General features: G+C 44.2%; 1 protein-coding gene across 3 annotated transcripts in view; it reads left to right on the top strand.

Moving 5' to 3' along the window:
- The window catches only part of PAK1 (p21 (RAC1) activated kinase 1), a 108,144-nt gene that overhangs the window by 63,583 nt on the left and 28,449 nt on the right, over nucleotides 1-16,112 (top strand). For all 3 annotated transcript variants that reach the window (XM_058186546.1, XM_058186545.1, XM_058186544.1), the window contains exons 4-7: nucleotides 119-266; nucleotides 3,030-3,067; nucleotides 12,335-12,451; nucleotides 14,320-14,497. In XM_058186546.1, coding sequence (XP_058042529.1) covers nucleotides 119-266; nucleotides 3,030-3,067; nucleotides 12,335-12,451; nucleotides 14,320-14,497 — 481 coding nt within the window. The remainder of the gene's footprint in view (nucleotides 1-118; nucleotides 267-3,029; nucleotides 3,068-12,334; nucleotides 12,452-14,319; nucleotides 14,498-16,112) is intronic.

Raw genomic sequence — 16,112 nt, 5'->3', positions numbered from 1 at the left:
TAGCTTGGTCAACCATAGGTTCTTAAACAGAGCATAACCGGCCGGGTTCAGGCAACACGTTAAACGGGATAGCAGAAAGGCTGACCGTTCTTTCTTTAAAAAAAATTATTATTTTTAGGGCATGCCGGAACAATGGGCCCGCTTGCTCCAGACGTCCAACATCACCAAACTGGAGCAGAAGAAGAACCCTCAGGCCGTCCTGGATGTTCTCGAATTCTACAATTCCAAAAAGACCTCGAACAGCCAGAAATATATGAGTTTCACAGGTAGGTAACCTTGTTTTTAGACCAGATCAGGAAGGCTGTTCTTGTGAAGGTAATAGGTGGGGCCTTGATAGACTTTTGCATGTTTGGAGATCTCCAGAAAACTTGCGTTGATCTTGGCCAATCGGCTAAGGCCATGATGGCGAATCTACGGCACGCTATATGCTCTCTGCGGGCACGCGAGCCGTCGCCCAGCTCAGCTCCACCCAGCATGCGCGTTTGCCTCCCGCCGGCCAGCTGATTTTTGGATCTCTGCTGTGCACAGGGGTGCGTGCGGGTCGCGCGGGGGAATGCGGCGCCCCCGCTGCGGCCCGTTTTTGGTCCCCAGGAGGCTGCAGGGACGCCTGCTAGAGCCCAAAACGAGGTGCAGGGGGTCACGCGGGGCCCAGCGGGGATCAAAGTGGGGTTATGCGCATGTGCGGAGGGCAGGGGAGCATTGCATTATGGGTGTAGACACGCGACGACAAAAAGGCGACGACATTTAGCCATCACTGGGCTAAAAAATAAATTTAGGTAGTCCTTCACTTACGGCAGTCCGTTTAGTGACCGTTCGAAGTGACGACGCCACTGAAAAAAGTGCCTAATGACCATTTTTCACACTTATGAAAGTATGCTCCATGCTCCCATGACCAAAATTTAGATGCTTGGCAATTGGCTCATATTTATGACGATTGCAGTGTCTCGAGGGGGTGGGGGGGTGTCACGTGGTCTCCTTTTGCAACTTTCTCAACTGGCTTCTGAGAAGGAAAGTCAGCGGTGAAGCCAGATTCACTTAAGAACCGCGTTACTAACTTAACGGCTGTGAAATTCACTTAACAATTCTGGCCCGGAAGTCATAAAAATGGGGTCAGAGCTCACTTTAACACCTTGTCTCGCTTAGCAACAGAAATTTTGGCCTCTATCGGGATCGTAACCCGAGGACTATCTGCAGTTATCGCTGTCGCTGGCTTCTGAGCTTAATTTCTGGGTTACCTAAATTATATCATTCCTCCTCCTCTCATTCCTCATTCTCACAATGATCCATCCTCCATCTGGTGCAGAGAAATATTTCATGAGATCTAATCTCAAAATAAACCGTTGGTCTTTGCTGTACTGTAACTAACCACAGTCATACTTCTAGAAATTAGAGCAGCTTGAGAACCGATGCCGTGTTAGAAATGTTAGAAATTAGGCAGTGGAAGAGGGCAGTGGTGAAATCTGAACCGGTTTACTACCGGTTCGCTGGCTGCGCATGCGCAGTGCGCACCGCGCACCAAATGCAAGGTGCAAGCCAAAAGGAGGCATGGGGTAAGTAGAACAGCACACAGGGTGTGTGTATGTGAGAGAGATCAGCTGTGGTGCGCAATCTTTTTTTTTTTTTTTTTACTTTTTAAAAAACATACTCTGCCAAATACGTTGTAAAAAAAAAGATGCTTTTAAAAGTAAAAAAGTAAAAAAAAAAGGCTCTGACGATCGCGCAGCTCAGCTCAGCTTTTCCGAACCACCTGCCGCCATTGCTACCGGATCAGTCGACCCGGTCCGAACCGGGAGCATTTCACCCCTGGAAGAAAGTAGAGATGGGAGGAATACCTAGATTAAACATCCAAGAAGCAGGTAAAGATTTAAGAGAGGAATTTGGGAGACAAGTCAAAAAACAAAACAAAAAAACATAGCAATTAAAGTATTGAAGCGGGCAAGAGATGGATGGGTTTTTTCCCCGTGGTTCAGAGTTACTTTTGCTTTTCTCTGGCTCTCTTCTTCTTTTCCTTTTTCCTTTTTCTTTTTTATTGAAAAAGTTTTAACAAGCAAAAACATTTCCCTCCCTTTTTCCCCCCCTCCCCCCCACAAACCCTCCCCCCCCCCGCTTCCCGGGTCAATCACAAAGTATTGTTATACATAAACCAAACATAGAGTAAAATTTTCCCTTCTAATCCAATTAACCTCATCCAAATCTTTTCGTTTCCCAACCCCCCCATTACATAAAATAATACTTCCTAATTATTCAAAGGCAATCTGATCTTTTTTCTTTTTTTAAGTAGATGACATGATTAGAAGTTAGATAAGAAAGAAAGAAAAAGTTTCTTAACAAAGGGTGATATGATCAAAAGTTAGAGTAAGTGATAGAAATAAGAAAAGGGGGAAACCTTAGCATATTCCTTTTTACATCGTAACATGAAAGTAATAACAATAACTGTTGTTATGTTATGTTATGTTATGTTATGTTATGTTATGTTATGTTATGTTATGTTATGTTATGTTATGTTATGTTATGTTATGTTATGTTATGTTATGTTATGTTAAAAGGTGGAATAATTGAACAACGATAGATTATAATTTAATATAAGTATGCATTATTATAGAATAGAATAGAATTTTTTTATTGGCCAAGTGTGATCGGACACACAAGGAATTTGTCTTGGTGCATATCCGTTATTGGAGGTTTTTAAAATGAGATTGGATAACCATTTGTCTGAAACGGTATAGGCTCTCCTGCCTGAGCAGAGGGTTGGACTAGAAGACCTTCAAGGCCCCTTTCAGCTCTGTTATTTTGTCATTCTAAGCTCCTTCATTCTTCTGCCTTACCTCTAGCAAAAAGACATGAATCTCAAGGGATATAGATATGATGTCAGGGCTACTCTTCAGCATGGGAAATTATGGGTATCGGAGTCTTCCATACAACCAGATGTGCATCTGAATAATTAAATTTCTGTTTCCTTTTTTTGCTGGTTTGATTTGAGTGGTCTCTGGCATGCCTAATTATCTGACGAGAGTCTGTTTTTCTTCCAGATAAATCCGCGGAAGATTATAACTCCTCAAATACTCTGGTGAGTCGCATTTTGGTGCCTTAAGATATCCAAATATTAAAGTCTTTGTAAAATATGATGTGCGTAAACCTACGGTGAATTGTTAGTTCTGCTGTCAACAGTCTACACATCAGATCAGCTTTGAGGTTATGGAGACTCTGGGTAAAGACTCTTGAGACTCTAGAAAGAGTGCAGAGAAGAGCAACCAAGATGATTAGGGGACTGGAGGCTAAAACATATGAAGAACGGTTGCAGGAACTGGGTATGTCTAGTTTAATAAAAAGAAGGACTAGGGGAGACATGATAGCAGTATCTCAGAGGTTGCCCCAAAGAAGAGGGAGTCAAGCTATTCTCCAAAGCACCTGAGGGTAGAACAAGAAGCAATGGGTGGAAATTCATCAAGGAGAGAAGCAATTTAGAACTAAGGAGAAATTTCCTGACAGTTAGAACAATCAATAAGTGGAACAACTTGCCTCCAGAAGTTGTGAATGCTCTAACACTGGGAATTTTAAAGAAAATGTTGGATAGCCATTTGTCTGAAATGGTGTAGAGTTTCCTGCCTGGGCAGGGGGTTGGACTAGAAGACCTCCAAGGTCCCTTCCAACTCTGTTATTATGTTACGTTATGTTAAATACATATAACTTTGAACGGTCACTAAATGAACCGTTGAAAGTCGAGGTCTAGCTGTATATTTCCTTATTGCTGTCAGAACAGGGTTAGCTGATGACCAAAACAGTACAGGTAGTCCTCAATTTACGTCCAGCCATTCTTCAAATTTATGATGGAGCCCCCCCAAAAATATTACAGTTAATTCTCCACTTGCAACCGTTCGTTTAGTGACCATTCAAAGTTAACAACGGCACTGAAAAAAGTGGCGGACGACCATTTTTCATACTTACGACCGGTACAGCATCTCTATGGTCACTTGATCAAAATTGGGATGCTGAATGAAATTTGAACAATCTGCAATTTTATCTTGCAGTTTGTTACGGCCATTTGTAGCAATCACGTGACCACAAATTACTTTGCTTTTTTTTCCGGCCAGAAATCAGCATTTATTTCCGGGGTTTAGCCAAAAGATGCCCATTGCAGAGGATGGGTTCACTGAATGACCGTGGATTCGTTTAACAACCATGAGGATTTGCTTAAGGACCGCTGGGGGGGGAAAGGTCATTATAGAGGGTCTGTCACATGATGTCCCACTTAACACCCGACACATCATCATCACCATCATTTTAACGACCCCAAAATCCCTCGTGGAATGGAGTCTGGGCGACTGAATGGAGCTAGGTGTTTACTGGCCGGATGCCCTTCCTGTTGCCAATGCGGAGTTACATTCATATTCTCATTGTGCCCCGAGAGAGAAATATCTGCCTCTACCTAGGATCGAACTCGCAGCCTCCTGATTGTGAGGCGAGAGCTCCACCTCTTGGCCACCGCACCGCTCATTTTTAACACCCGACACATCTTAACAACTATAATTCCAGGCTCAATTACAGTCGTAAGTCGAGGACTATTAGAAGTAAAATTCACGTCTCCTGCCCCACCCCCCCACCCCCCGTCCCCGGATTTATCGAAAGACACTTGATCGCTTGGCCATGAGTGGTTTTTTTGACCTGCCTTTATTAAAATGCATCGTCTTTTAAGGTTATTGGTCAAGAGCCATCATAGTAAATGTAGCTATTAAGTACCATGCAATAACGACAGGTTGTTTCTGGAAAGCCCTTTTGGATTGATTACACTTAATGGAGAGCTATTATCCAAGTTTGCTGACGGGGTCTGGACAGCATATTTGCAGGCAGCTGTCATCTATTATGGGATGGGCAAATATGCAAGGGAAGCAAGATCCCTCGCATCCTGGACATAAACTGTTTCAACTCCTACCCTCAAAACGACGCTATAGAGCACTGCACACCAGAACAACTAGACACAAGAACAGTTTTTCCCCGAAGGCATCACTCTGCTAAACAAATAATTCCCTCAACACTGTCAGACTATTTACTGAATCTGCACTACTATTAATCGTTTCATAGTTCCCATCACCAATCTCTTTCCACTTATGACTGTAGGACTATAACTTGTTGCTGGCAATCCTTATGATTTATATTGATATATTGACCATCAATTGTGTTGTAAATGTTGTACCTTGATGAAGGTATCTTTTCTTTTATGTACACTGAGAGCATATGCACCAAGACAAATTCCTTGTGTGTCCAATCACACTTGGCCAATAAAATTCTATTCTATTCTATTCTATTCTAAAAGATTGAAAAGCAGTCCTGGGTTGTCCTGATGCACGCCTTCTGCACATGCCTCCTGCAACAGTGTGACACTCATTACCCATTTCGATGTAAACTTGCAGCCCCGTCCCCCCCGGGGCCCACGGTCCACTATCGGGCTGGGGCCCTTTCTGAATTGGGCCGTGTGAGCGGCTGGCCGGAGCAGGCGCACATAGCTCAGGTTGCATGAGCGGTGGGCCGGTGGGGTTAGGGTTAGGGATTGTTTTCTTGGAGACGTTTCATTACCCAGCTAGGTAATGTTGTCAATGCATTAGAAGGGAGTGGGGTTTGCGGAAAAGGAGAATGGGAGGAGGAGGAAGACTGTGGGCTTCTTAGTGGTCTCTGAGCTTGGATGTTTTCTTGGAGACGTTTCATTACCCAGCTAGGTAATGTTGTCAATGCATTAGAAGGAGGAGGTTGTGGAAAAGGAGAATGGGAGGAGGAGGAAGACTGTGGGCTTCTTAGTGCTCTCTGAGCCTGGATGTTTTATGGAGACGTTTCATTACCCAACTAGATAATGTCATCAGTACTAGAAGGGAGGGAGGTTTGTGGAAAAGGAGAATGGGAAGAAGAAGAGGAGGAGGAGGAGGAGGAGGAGGAGGAGGAGGAGGAGGAGGAGGAGGAGGAGGAGAACGACGACTGTGGAGTCTTTGGAGCTCTCTTAGCTTGGTTGTTTTATGGAGACGTTTCATTACCCAACTAGGTAACGTCATCATGGCTAGTTTGGGTAATGAAATGACTGCAAGAAAACAACCAAGCCCAGAGAGAATCAAGGCCTCCCAGTTGAATGGGTGGTGAGGGGAAATGGGGGAACCCAAGGGCTGGGTTTGTGGGGGTAATTAGCAAACAATGAGTACCTAATATGGGGGTGACCTGAAGACTACTTGAGCAGCTTGAGGAGAGATTTACACCTTGAAGGCCCAGCCTCCATCTCTTCCTCCAGGCCGTGGTAGATACACAAGGACCCTGGTGGCCTTCAGGAAAATGCCTTCCTCACTGAACGCTAATGGTGGGTCTTGAAGCCCCCCGCGTTGGAGTGAGGCTGGGAAGAGGCAGGAAATTACGGTGGTGTCTCATTTCACGGTTGGTAGAGGAGGGGTCCCCAATCCCCCCGGGGGGCCCCCGGCCCACTATCAGGCTGCAGCCTGTTTGAAACCAGGCCACGCGAGCGATAGGCAAGCACACGCGTGTGTGAAGCTCCATTCACACAAATGGAGTTCACACAGGAGCAATCTCATATTAAAAACCTCCAATGATGGAGCACCCAAAACTTCTGGAGGCAAGCCGTTCCACTGATTAATTGTTCTCACTGTCAGGAAATCTTTCTTTCTTCCTTCCTTCCTTCCTTCCTTCCTTCCTTCCTTCCTTCCTTCCTTCCTTCCTTCCTTCCTTCCTTCCTTCCTTCCTTTCTTTCTCTCTCTCTCTCCCTCCTTCCCTCCTTATCTTTTCTCCTTCCTCCCTCCCTCCCTCTCTTTCTTTCCTTCCCTCTTTCCTCCCACCGTCCCTCCCCCTTCCTTCCTTCTTTTCTCTCTCTCCCTCCCCTCCCACTTTATCTTTCCTTCCTTTTCCTCCCTCCCTCTCTTTCCTTCCTTCCTCTCTTCCTCCCTCCTCCCTCCTTCCTTCCTCTCTCTCCTCCCTCCTTCTCTTTCCTTCCTTCTTTCCTCCTCTCCCTCTTTCCTTCCTTCCTTCCCTCCCTCCCTCCTTGCTTTCTTTCTTTCTTCCTCTCTCTCTCTCCCTCCCTCCCCCCCCCTCTTTATCTTTCCTTCCTTCCTTCCTTCCTTCCTCCTCCTCCCTCCCTCCTCCTTCCTTCCTTCCTTCCTTCCTTCCTTCCTTCCTTCCTTCCTTCCTTCCTTCCTTCCTTTCCCTCCCTCCCTTCTCTCTCTCTCTCTCTCCATGATTAGTTTCTATCCATTGCTTCTTATTCTGCCTTCAGGTGCTTTGGAAAATAGCTTGACCCTTTCTTCTCTGGGGCAGCCTCTCAGATATTGGAAGACTGCTATCCTGTCACCCCCAGTCATTCTCATTAAGTTAAACATCCCCAAGTCCTGCAATTGTTCTTCATATGTTTTAGCCTCCAGTCCCCTAATCCTCTTTGACATTTTTTATTATCTCATCAAAGGTTTCATGATAGTGTTTTGGCATAAAATTTTGCCAAGTTTTAATTCCACAGGACTGAAGGGTTCTGGATTTTGGATGCATTCTGTAAGTGAGCCCGTTTGAAGTATCTTGGTTCAAAAATTGTTCTCCAACGATGTGTCGCTGAGCAGAGTTAAAGGTTAAACACAGATAAACTAAGAGATTTTGCAGTTTATGGAAGGAGTGCGTGCAACATTTAAGCTTTTATCTAACTTTGTTTGCTTGCTGTGTGAATATAGGCATTAAGAGCCAGGGCTGTTCTGTCGCTGAATATTGGACTGAAACCCAAAATATAAAGCTTTACAAGTCTACGCAAATAGACTAATCCTTGACATACGATCATAATTGAGCCCAAAATTTATGTTAAGTGAAACATTTGTCAGGTGAGTTTTCCTCCCATTTCATGATCTTTTTTGCCACAGTTGTTAAGTGAATCACTGCAGTTGTTAAGTTAGTAATACGGTTGTTAAGTGAATCTGGGCTCCCTGTTTATTTTGCTTGGCAGAAGGTTTCAAAAAGTTGTCCTTAGATCCTGGGACACAGCAACTGTTGTAAGTACATGCCAGTTGCCAATCTGAATTTTGATCATGTGGCCCTAGGGATGCTGTGTGTGTGAAAAACGGTTGTTTTCAGTGCTGTTGTAACTTTGAACGGTCACTAAATGAACCGTTGTAAAACGAGGATTACCTGTACTTCATCTGTTCCTTGTAGGATTGTTTGTAGAAATAATGCAAGTTTGCTTTCCCTTTAAACACATGTATAGATAGAAAACAAGGAGGCATGAAATAAGAGAGAGAAGGAACTGAATTTGGCAGGACTAAACATAACGCCTCAGATCTGAATTTATTTTATTGATGCGATTTTTTTTTAAAAAAAAGCCCACTGAATCTTCAAGCACCAAACAAACATGTTTGCGAAAGGTGCTATTTTTAAAACCCAGCCTTTTCCAAATAACAGGTAAAAAAAGCTGTCGCTGTGCATTTAACACATTCAGATGAATCTAATTCTCTCACTTCCAAGCAAATAACGTTTATTTTTAAACGAGCTAGTTTTTCCGAGTTGGCTGTTTTTTCACACATAGAGAGGAAAAGTGATAGATAGGTTGAAGAGGATAACTTGGCCTCAGTTCTCAGGATTGTAGATTGTGCGAACACCCTGTCTCACATTTAAACCAGCAATGTCAGGTTCAGGCTGTTTCGTGTGAATTTCTTGGCTGGGAAGAAAACCATGTAATCTGTTCTCTTCGCATCCTGGACATAAACTGTTTCAACTCCTACCCTCAAAACGACGCTATAGAGCACTGCACACCAGAACAACTAGACACAAGAACAGTTTTTTCCCGAAGGCCATCACTCTGCTAAACAAATAATTCACTCAACACTGTCAAACTATTTACTAAATCTGCACTACTATTAATCGTTTCATAGTTCCCATCACCAATCTCTTTCCACTTATGACTGTATGACTATAACTTGTTGCTGGCAATCCTTATGATTTATATTGATATATTGATCATCAATTGTGTTGTAAATGTTGTACCTTGATGACTGTATCTTTTCTTTTATGTACATTGAGAGCATATGCACCAAGACAAATTCCTTGTGTGTCCAATCACACTTGGCCAATAAAATTCTATTCTATTCTATTCTATTCTATTCTATTCCAAGTTGCCAACGAAGTCTTAAGAAAATCTGCGAGAATCATATTTTTCTGGTTAACTCGATTTCTGCTGTTGTAATGTTTATCCCCATCCTTCAGCCACAGGATAATTGGATGAATAAGGACAAAAAACCAGGATTTTTATTGTATTATATGAACACACAACCCCAATCTTTTGCTGGCACCAAATTCCCAAATTTTTCAGATTGTCCTCCTTACTTGCTTCAAACTGAAGTCAAGTTTCTAGTCCTCATGTTTTTGAGTCAAGGGTTGCCCCGGGTTGATCTTTTCTGGATTGCAAGTTAAGCAGGGATAAAATACCTGGTTGGTATTTTCTAAGGAAGTCCCCTTTATCTTCTGCCTCTCATCAGCTTTAATCCAGATTACAGGTAGTTTTCACTTAACGACTGATCAAAATTACCAGAGCCAGATTCACTTAACGACCATGTCATTAAGTTAAGAAACGTCAGTGATTCACTCAAGGGCTGTGGCAAGAAAGGTAGTGAAATGGAGTGAAGCTGACTTAAGAACTGTCTTGTTTAGGAACTCATTTAACAATTATCTGGCTTAGCAACCAAACATTTTCGGGCTGAATTGTGGTCGTAAGTCGAGGACCCCTCTGAAATACCTTGTCTTGAAATCCTGGCTATAAATTATTCTTTCTTTCTTGACCCTCCTGCCTCATGATGGAAATCTTACCGGCTGCTTATAAAACCACCGTGACATATTCATTACTCAGCAGGTGAATGGATGCGCATCTTGAAAAAGGAATTTTTTTAAAAAAAAATTGTGCTCAGCCAGTGTTTTAATAAGCAGCAATAAATATTGTTGGTTTGGCTGCTTGGTCAAGGCATCCTTTGTTAGTCTGGCAGAGGGAATTTGCCATGCTGAGAGAAAGTCCTTGATGTTGCCTAATGACTTTCCTTGTTCCTAAAGAAGAAGAAATTTTGCAATTTTTTTTTATTTTTGCTGCAATCCATAATCTTCCTCACTCCACTTCCTTTTTTTAAAAAATTTTTATTTGCATTTATATCCCGCCGTTCTCCGAAGACTCAGGGCAGCTTACAGTGTGTAAGGCAATAGTCTCATTCTATTTGTATATTTACAAAGTCAACTTATTGCCCCCCCAACAATCTGGGTCCTCATTTTACCTACCTTATAAAGGATGGAAGGCTGAGTCAACCTTGGGCCTGTTGGGACTAGAACCTGCAGTAATTGCAGGCAGCTGTATTTTAATAACAGGCTTCTTACAGCCTGAGCCACACCGCGGCCCTTTAAAAAATAAATACAGGTAAACCTCGATTTACGACCATAATTGAGCCCAATGTTTCTGTTCCTACGCAAAACATTTCTTAAGTGGATTTTGTCCCTTTTTACGACCGTCCTTGCCACCGCTGTTAAGCGAATCACTGTGGTTGTTAAGTTAGCAACACGGTTGTTAAGTGAATCTGGCTTTCCCTCTTGACTTTGCTTGACAGGAGGGCGCAAAAGGGGATCATGCGATGGGTCACTACGACCGTCGTAAATATGAGTCAGTGGCCAAGTGTCCGGATTTCAGACAACCAGGGGGAATGCTGCAATGGTCGTAACTGTGAAAAATGGTCATAAGTTATTCCTTTCAGTGCTGTTGCAAATTTGAACGGCTACTAAATGAATTGTTGTAAGTCGAGGAATGATTCTTGGGAAATGGATTCATTAAATTTAAATTTAATTAGGAAATGACTTTATCTGGTTTTTGAGGGGGAAGATAGATTGGCTTTGGAGATTGGATTGAACTGTATTCAATCCATCAACAACTCATAAGAGATTAAGAAACAAACGTGGATTTTTTGATCCAGGACCAATTACAGGTAGTCCTCAACTTATAACCATCATTTCTGTTGCTAAGTGAGACATTTGTGAAGTGAATTTTGCTCCATTTTGCTTCATAAGAGATGCTGTTTAGAAACAAATGTGGATATTTGAGCCAGGATCAATTATAAGTAGTCCTCAACTTATGACCACCATTTCTGTTGCTAAGTGAGATATTTGTGAAGTGAATTTTGCTCCATGTTGCTTCATAAGAGATGCTATTAAGAAACAAACGTGGATTTTTGATCTAGGACCAATTACAGGTAGTTCTCAACTTGTGACCATCATTTCTGTTGCTAAGTGAGACGTTTGTGAGGTGAATTTTGCTCCATTTTGCTTCATAAGAGATGCTATTAAGAAACAAACGTGGATTTTTTGATCCAGGACCAATTACAGGTAGTCCTCAACTTATAGCCATCATTTCTGTTGCTAAGTGAGATGTTTGTGAAGTGAATTTTGCTCCATTTTGCTTCATAAGAGATGCTATTAAGAAACAAACGTGGATTTTTTGATCCAGGACCAATTACAGGTAGTTCTCAACTTACGACCATCATTTCTGTTGCTAAGTGAGATATTTGTGAAGTGAATTTTGCTCCATTTTGCTTCATAAGAGATGCTATTAACAGACAAACATGGATATTTGAGCCAGGACCAATTACAGGAAGTCTTAATTTATGACCATCATTTCTGTTGCTAAGTGAGACGTTTGTGAAGTGAATTTTGCTCCATTTTGCTTCATAAGAGATGCTATTAAGAAACAAACGTGGATTTTTTGATCCAGGACCAATTACAGGTAGTCCTCAACTTATAGCCATCATTTCTGTTGCTAAGTGAGACATTTGTGAAGTGAATTTTGCTCCATGTTGCTTCATAAGAGATGCTATTAAGAAACAAACGTGGATTTTTTGATCCAGGACCAATTACAGGTAGTTCTCAACTTGTGACCATCATTTCTGTTGCTAAGTGAGACGTTTGTGAAGTGAATTTTGCTCTGTTTTGCAACCTTTCTTGTCACAGTTGTTAAGCGAAGCACTGCAGTTGTTCGTTTAGTCACACGTTGTTAAGCGAGTCAGGCTTAAAATTGTGATTCACATAACAACTGCCTCACACTTAGCAACAGAAGTTTCAGTGGTGGCCGTAAACCGAGGACTACCTATAAAGCCTTTCTTTCGGCAGAAAATGGCAGTCCGGCCTAAGGGGTGGAATTGCGGGACGGGGAGCCTCGTCCGTCCTCAGCCATTCAAGGTGGTTGTGGGCGGCCATTTCGTGAAAAATGTCTGTACGGTTGCCTTCAGGTTCCGAGCAAAAGCTGTGGAATAATAGAAATAAAAGAAATAATTAAGTGAGTGTTATTTCCACGCAGAACGTGAAGGCCGTGTCGGAAACCCCAGCGGTGCCCTCTGTGTCGGAAGATGAGGATGACGATGATGAAGCTCTCCCTCCGCCGGTCATCGCCCCTCGGCCCGAACACACAAAATCGGTGAGTGGCTCTTCTCCATAGGAGTAAATTGTTCTGAAAACGGGTTTGTACAAATACAGGTGGTCCTCGACATACAACAGTTCACTTAATGATCGTTCCAAGTTACGACGGCACTGGAAAAAAAAGTGACTTGGGACCATGTTTCAGACTTACGACCGTGGCAGCGTCCCTGCGGTCACGTGATTTACATTCGGATGCTTGGAAACTGACTCATATTTATGACGGTTGCATTGTCCCGGAGTCATGTGATCCCCTTTTGTGATCTTCCGACAAACGGGGGGGAAGCCAAATTCACTTAACAACGGTGTTACTAATTTAATAACTGCGATGATTCACTTAACCAATGTGGCAGAAAAGCCGTAAAACTTCACAAATGTCTCCCTTAGCAACATAAATTTTGGACTCAATCGTGGTCGTGCGTTGAGGACTAGCTGTAGTCCTCGACTTACAACAATTCATTTAGTGACCGTTTGAAGTTATGGCGGCACTGAAAAAAATGACTTATGACCGTTTTTCACACTTTGCAGCATTCCCACGGTCACATGATCAAAATTCAGATGCTTGGCAACTGACTCGTATTTATGACGGTTGCAGTGTCCCGGGGGCGTGTGATCCCCTTTTGTGGTCAGTGGAATAATCAGATTCACACAGCTATGCGACTCACTTAACAACTGTTGGTTTTCCTTGACTTATGACAACAATTGAGCCCAAAATTTCCATTCCTGAGCAAGGCAGTTGTTAAGTGAATTTTGCCCCATTTTACGACTTCCCTTGCCACAATTGCTGGGCTGCAGTTGTTCAGTTGGGAACTACGGTTGTTAAGTGAATCTTCCCCTTTGCGTGTCACATGATCTCAAAAAGGGGGATCATGTGACCCTGGGACACTGCAACTGTCATCAATATGATTCCGTTGCCAAGCGTCCACATTTTGATGACGTAACCGTGGGGATTCTGCCACGGTCGTTAAGTGTGAAAGTCACTTCTTTCAATGCCTTTGTAATTTCCAAGCGCTCACTAAATCAAATGTCGTAAGTTGAGGACCACCTATACTTGGGTTAGAAGAACATACTGTTGTGTCTCGTCCGATCTCACCACAGCCGGGGCCTTCTTATCTGCTTCCGAACACGGAGGAATGTCCTAGTATGCCTCCCGGCCCCAGCCCTGGCTCCATGCCCAGACAGGCTGAAGAGGAAGAAATACCTCCAGCCCCCAGCTCTGGCTCCATGCCCAGGCAAACTGAGCAACTAGACCCCTCCCCCTCCTCCACAGCATGAGAGCCTGAGGGAGGTCAATTGCCAACAGCTGCCGACTGGAGTGACCCTCGCGTCAGAAGACTGGATAGGCGGAGGCAACAGAAGGAAGGGAGGGGCAGGCCTGGATAAGTGCTGAGTCATGGAGCCACACCCCATGGCCTATATAAAGGATCTGCTTTCTGGCATTCTCTGACTCAGGCAAAGTCTAAACATATCTTGCTGAAGTCACTTTCTGGTCTCCTGCCTGCCTTGAGGACTTTGCTAGGACTTTGGCAGAGCTGCGGAGGCACGCCTGATTCGGATTTCCCTGACCCGGCCGTCAGCGGAGGAGTGGGACGCGACACATACATGCTTGTAAGACAGAAGAAGCAGCAGTAAACCTCATTGTTTTTCAGCAGTCCCAGCTCCTGAAGGTAGACTGCTACTGTTGCTGGAAGCTCCGCTTGGTACCGATGATAAACAGTGGCTGAAAATTCCCTTTTTTTAGCCCTCGCTGTTTTCTAAGTAGGATCACTTTTTTGAGGGCATCATTGGTATCCCAGCAATTTCTCCGTGATCTTTCTCTCATATTTTTTTTAAAATGCCTGTTTCTCTCTCTCCTTCCCAAAAACACAGATTTACACCCGCTCCGTGATCGAACCTCTTCCGCCAGCCCCAACCAGAGATGTGACCACCTCCCCCATCAACTCCCCTTCCGAAAACAGCATCACGCCCCCCGATACGCTGGCGAGAAGTGCCGAGAAACAGAAGAAAAAACCTAAAATGTCCGATGAAGAAATCCTGGAAAAATTAAGTAAGATTTGTTTTTAAATCGGGATGTCGGCGGTTAGAAGGGGCTATTACAGGTAGTCCTCGACTTATGACCACAGTTGCGGCCAGCATTTCTGTTGCTACGCGAGACACGGGTTAAGGGAGTTTCGCCCCTTTTTATAACCTTTCTTGCCACCGTTGTTTAATGAATCGTTGCAGTTGTTAAGTGAATCACGCGGTTGTTAAGCGAATCTGGCTCCCCCATTGACTTTGCGTGCCGGAAGGTCGTAAAAGCGGATCGCGTGACCCTTAGGACGCTGCATCTGTCGTAAATATGAGTCAGTGGCTACGTGTCTGAATTCAGATCGTACGGCCGTGTGGATGTTGCAGTGGTCATTAAGTATGAAAAACAAGTCATAATTCACTTTTTTCAGTGCTATGAAAAAAGCTTTGAATGCTCACTAAGCAAACGGCTATATGTTGAGGACTACCTGTATTGCATTGGTGTGTGTGTGTGTGTGCGCGCGCACAATCTTTTAATTGTGATCGCAGACAAAAACATTTCTCGCCTGAGCTCGGCCTCCTGTTTTGTGTTAAGCCATTTCCCCGTGCAAAGTGCGAACTTTCACACAATCGGTGTTTGAAGGCCTTCAGAAGTGTCTCCCAGTGCGGTTTGTGCTGTGATGTGCGATGCGTTGCTTCTCGAAATAGATGGAATGTGTTAAGAGGGATTGTCAAGGCTAAAAATGATATTGTGGAGACTCAACTGTAGGACAGGCCGGGGTGGGGCTGCTGGGGGTTTGCAGGAGTTCGGGAGAACCTCTAGCTAAGATTCTGTGCAGTTCAGAGAACCTCCAAATCCCACTCCTGGGTGGGCCCGCCCAAGAGTCCCCACACGGCCCGTTTTGGATGCATGTGTTGTGACTCCGGCCCCCGAGCCTGTCCTCATGGAGGAGGATGACTCGGAGAGTGAGGGAGAGGAGCCGACAAGGCCTCCCTCTCCAGGTCCCTCCTTCCTGGCAATGCCTCAAGTGCCGGCGGAAGGTCAGGAGGAAGGCGTGTCAGAGCCCCCACAGATAGAGGACGAGGAGGATCAATCTTGGATTGACTCTAGACAGCGTCGGAAAGAGAGGCGTGCGCAGCAAAGGAAGAGGTGTGGCAGGCCCAGAGAGTGCTGAGTCACTGAGCCACACCCCACAGGGGATAAAAGGGGTGGGGTTGCCATCGGGCCCTTGTGACGGACAAAAGCTACTAAGGGTGAGCTGCATCGTTTGAGCCTCAGACAGTTTTTGGATTTAAGGCTTGGATTTTCGTGAGTAAAATTCTTGACCATTCTTTAGACTCCTGGTTGCTCCGGCAACAGACTGTAAACACGCTGACTCTTGATAAGAAACTTGGCAAGCACTTGGAGAGTAGCTGCCAGAACTTTCCTCTGCCAAAGGAAACCAGGCCACGCCCACAGACTAGGCCACGCCCACTATGGCCACGCAACACCCAGCAACAAGGCAGAAAAAACCCTTGCTAAAAGTTTTGAAGCCCACCCCTAAGTACAGGTATTCCTCTACTTACGACAATCCACTTGCAACTGTTGAAAGTTACAAAGGACCTCCCCGCGATTTGGATTCAAATTTACAACGGCATTGAAAACAGTGACTCGC

This window comes from Ahaetulla prasina, chromosome 5 (assembly GCF_028640845.1).
Source record: "Ahaetulla prasina isolate Xishuangbanna chromosome 5, ASM2864084v1, whole genome shotgun sequence".
In the NCBI taxonomy this organism is placed as follows: domain Eukaryota; kingdom Metazoa; phylum Chordata; class Lepidosauria; order Squamata; family Colubridae; genus Ahaetulla; species Ahaetulla prasina.
This window is presented reverse-complemented; position numbering and strand designations above follow the sequence as displayed.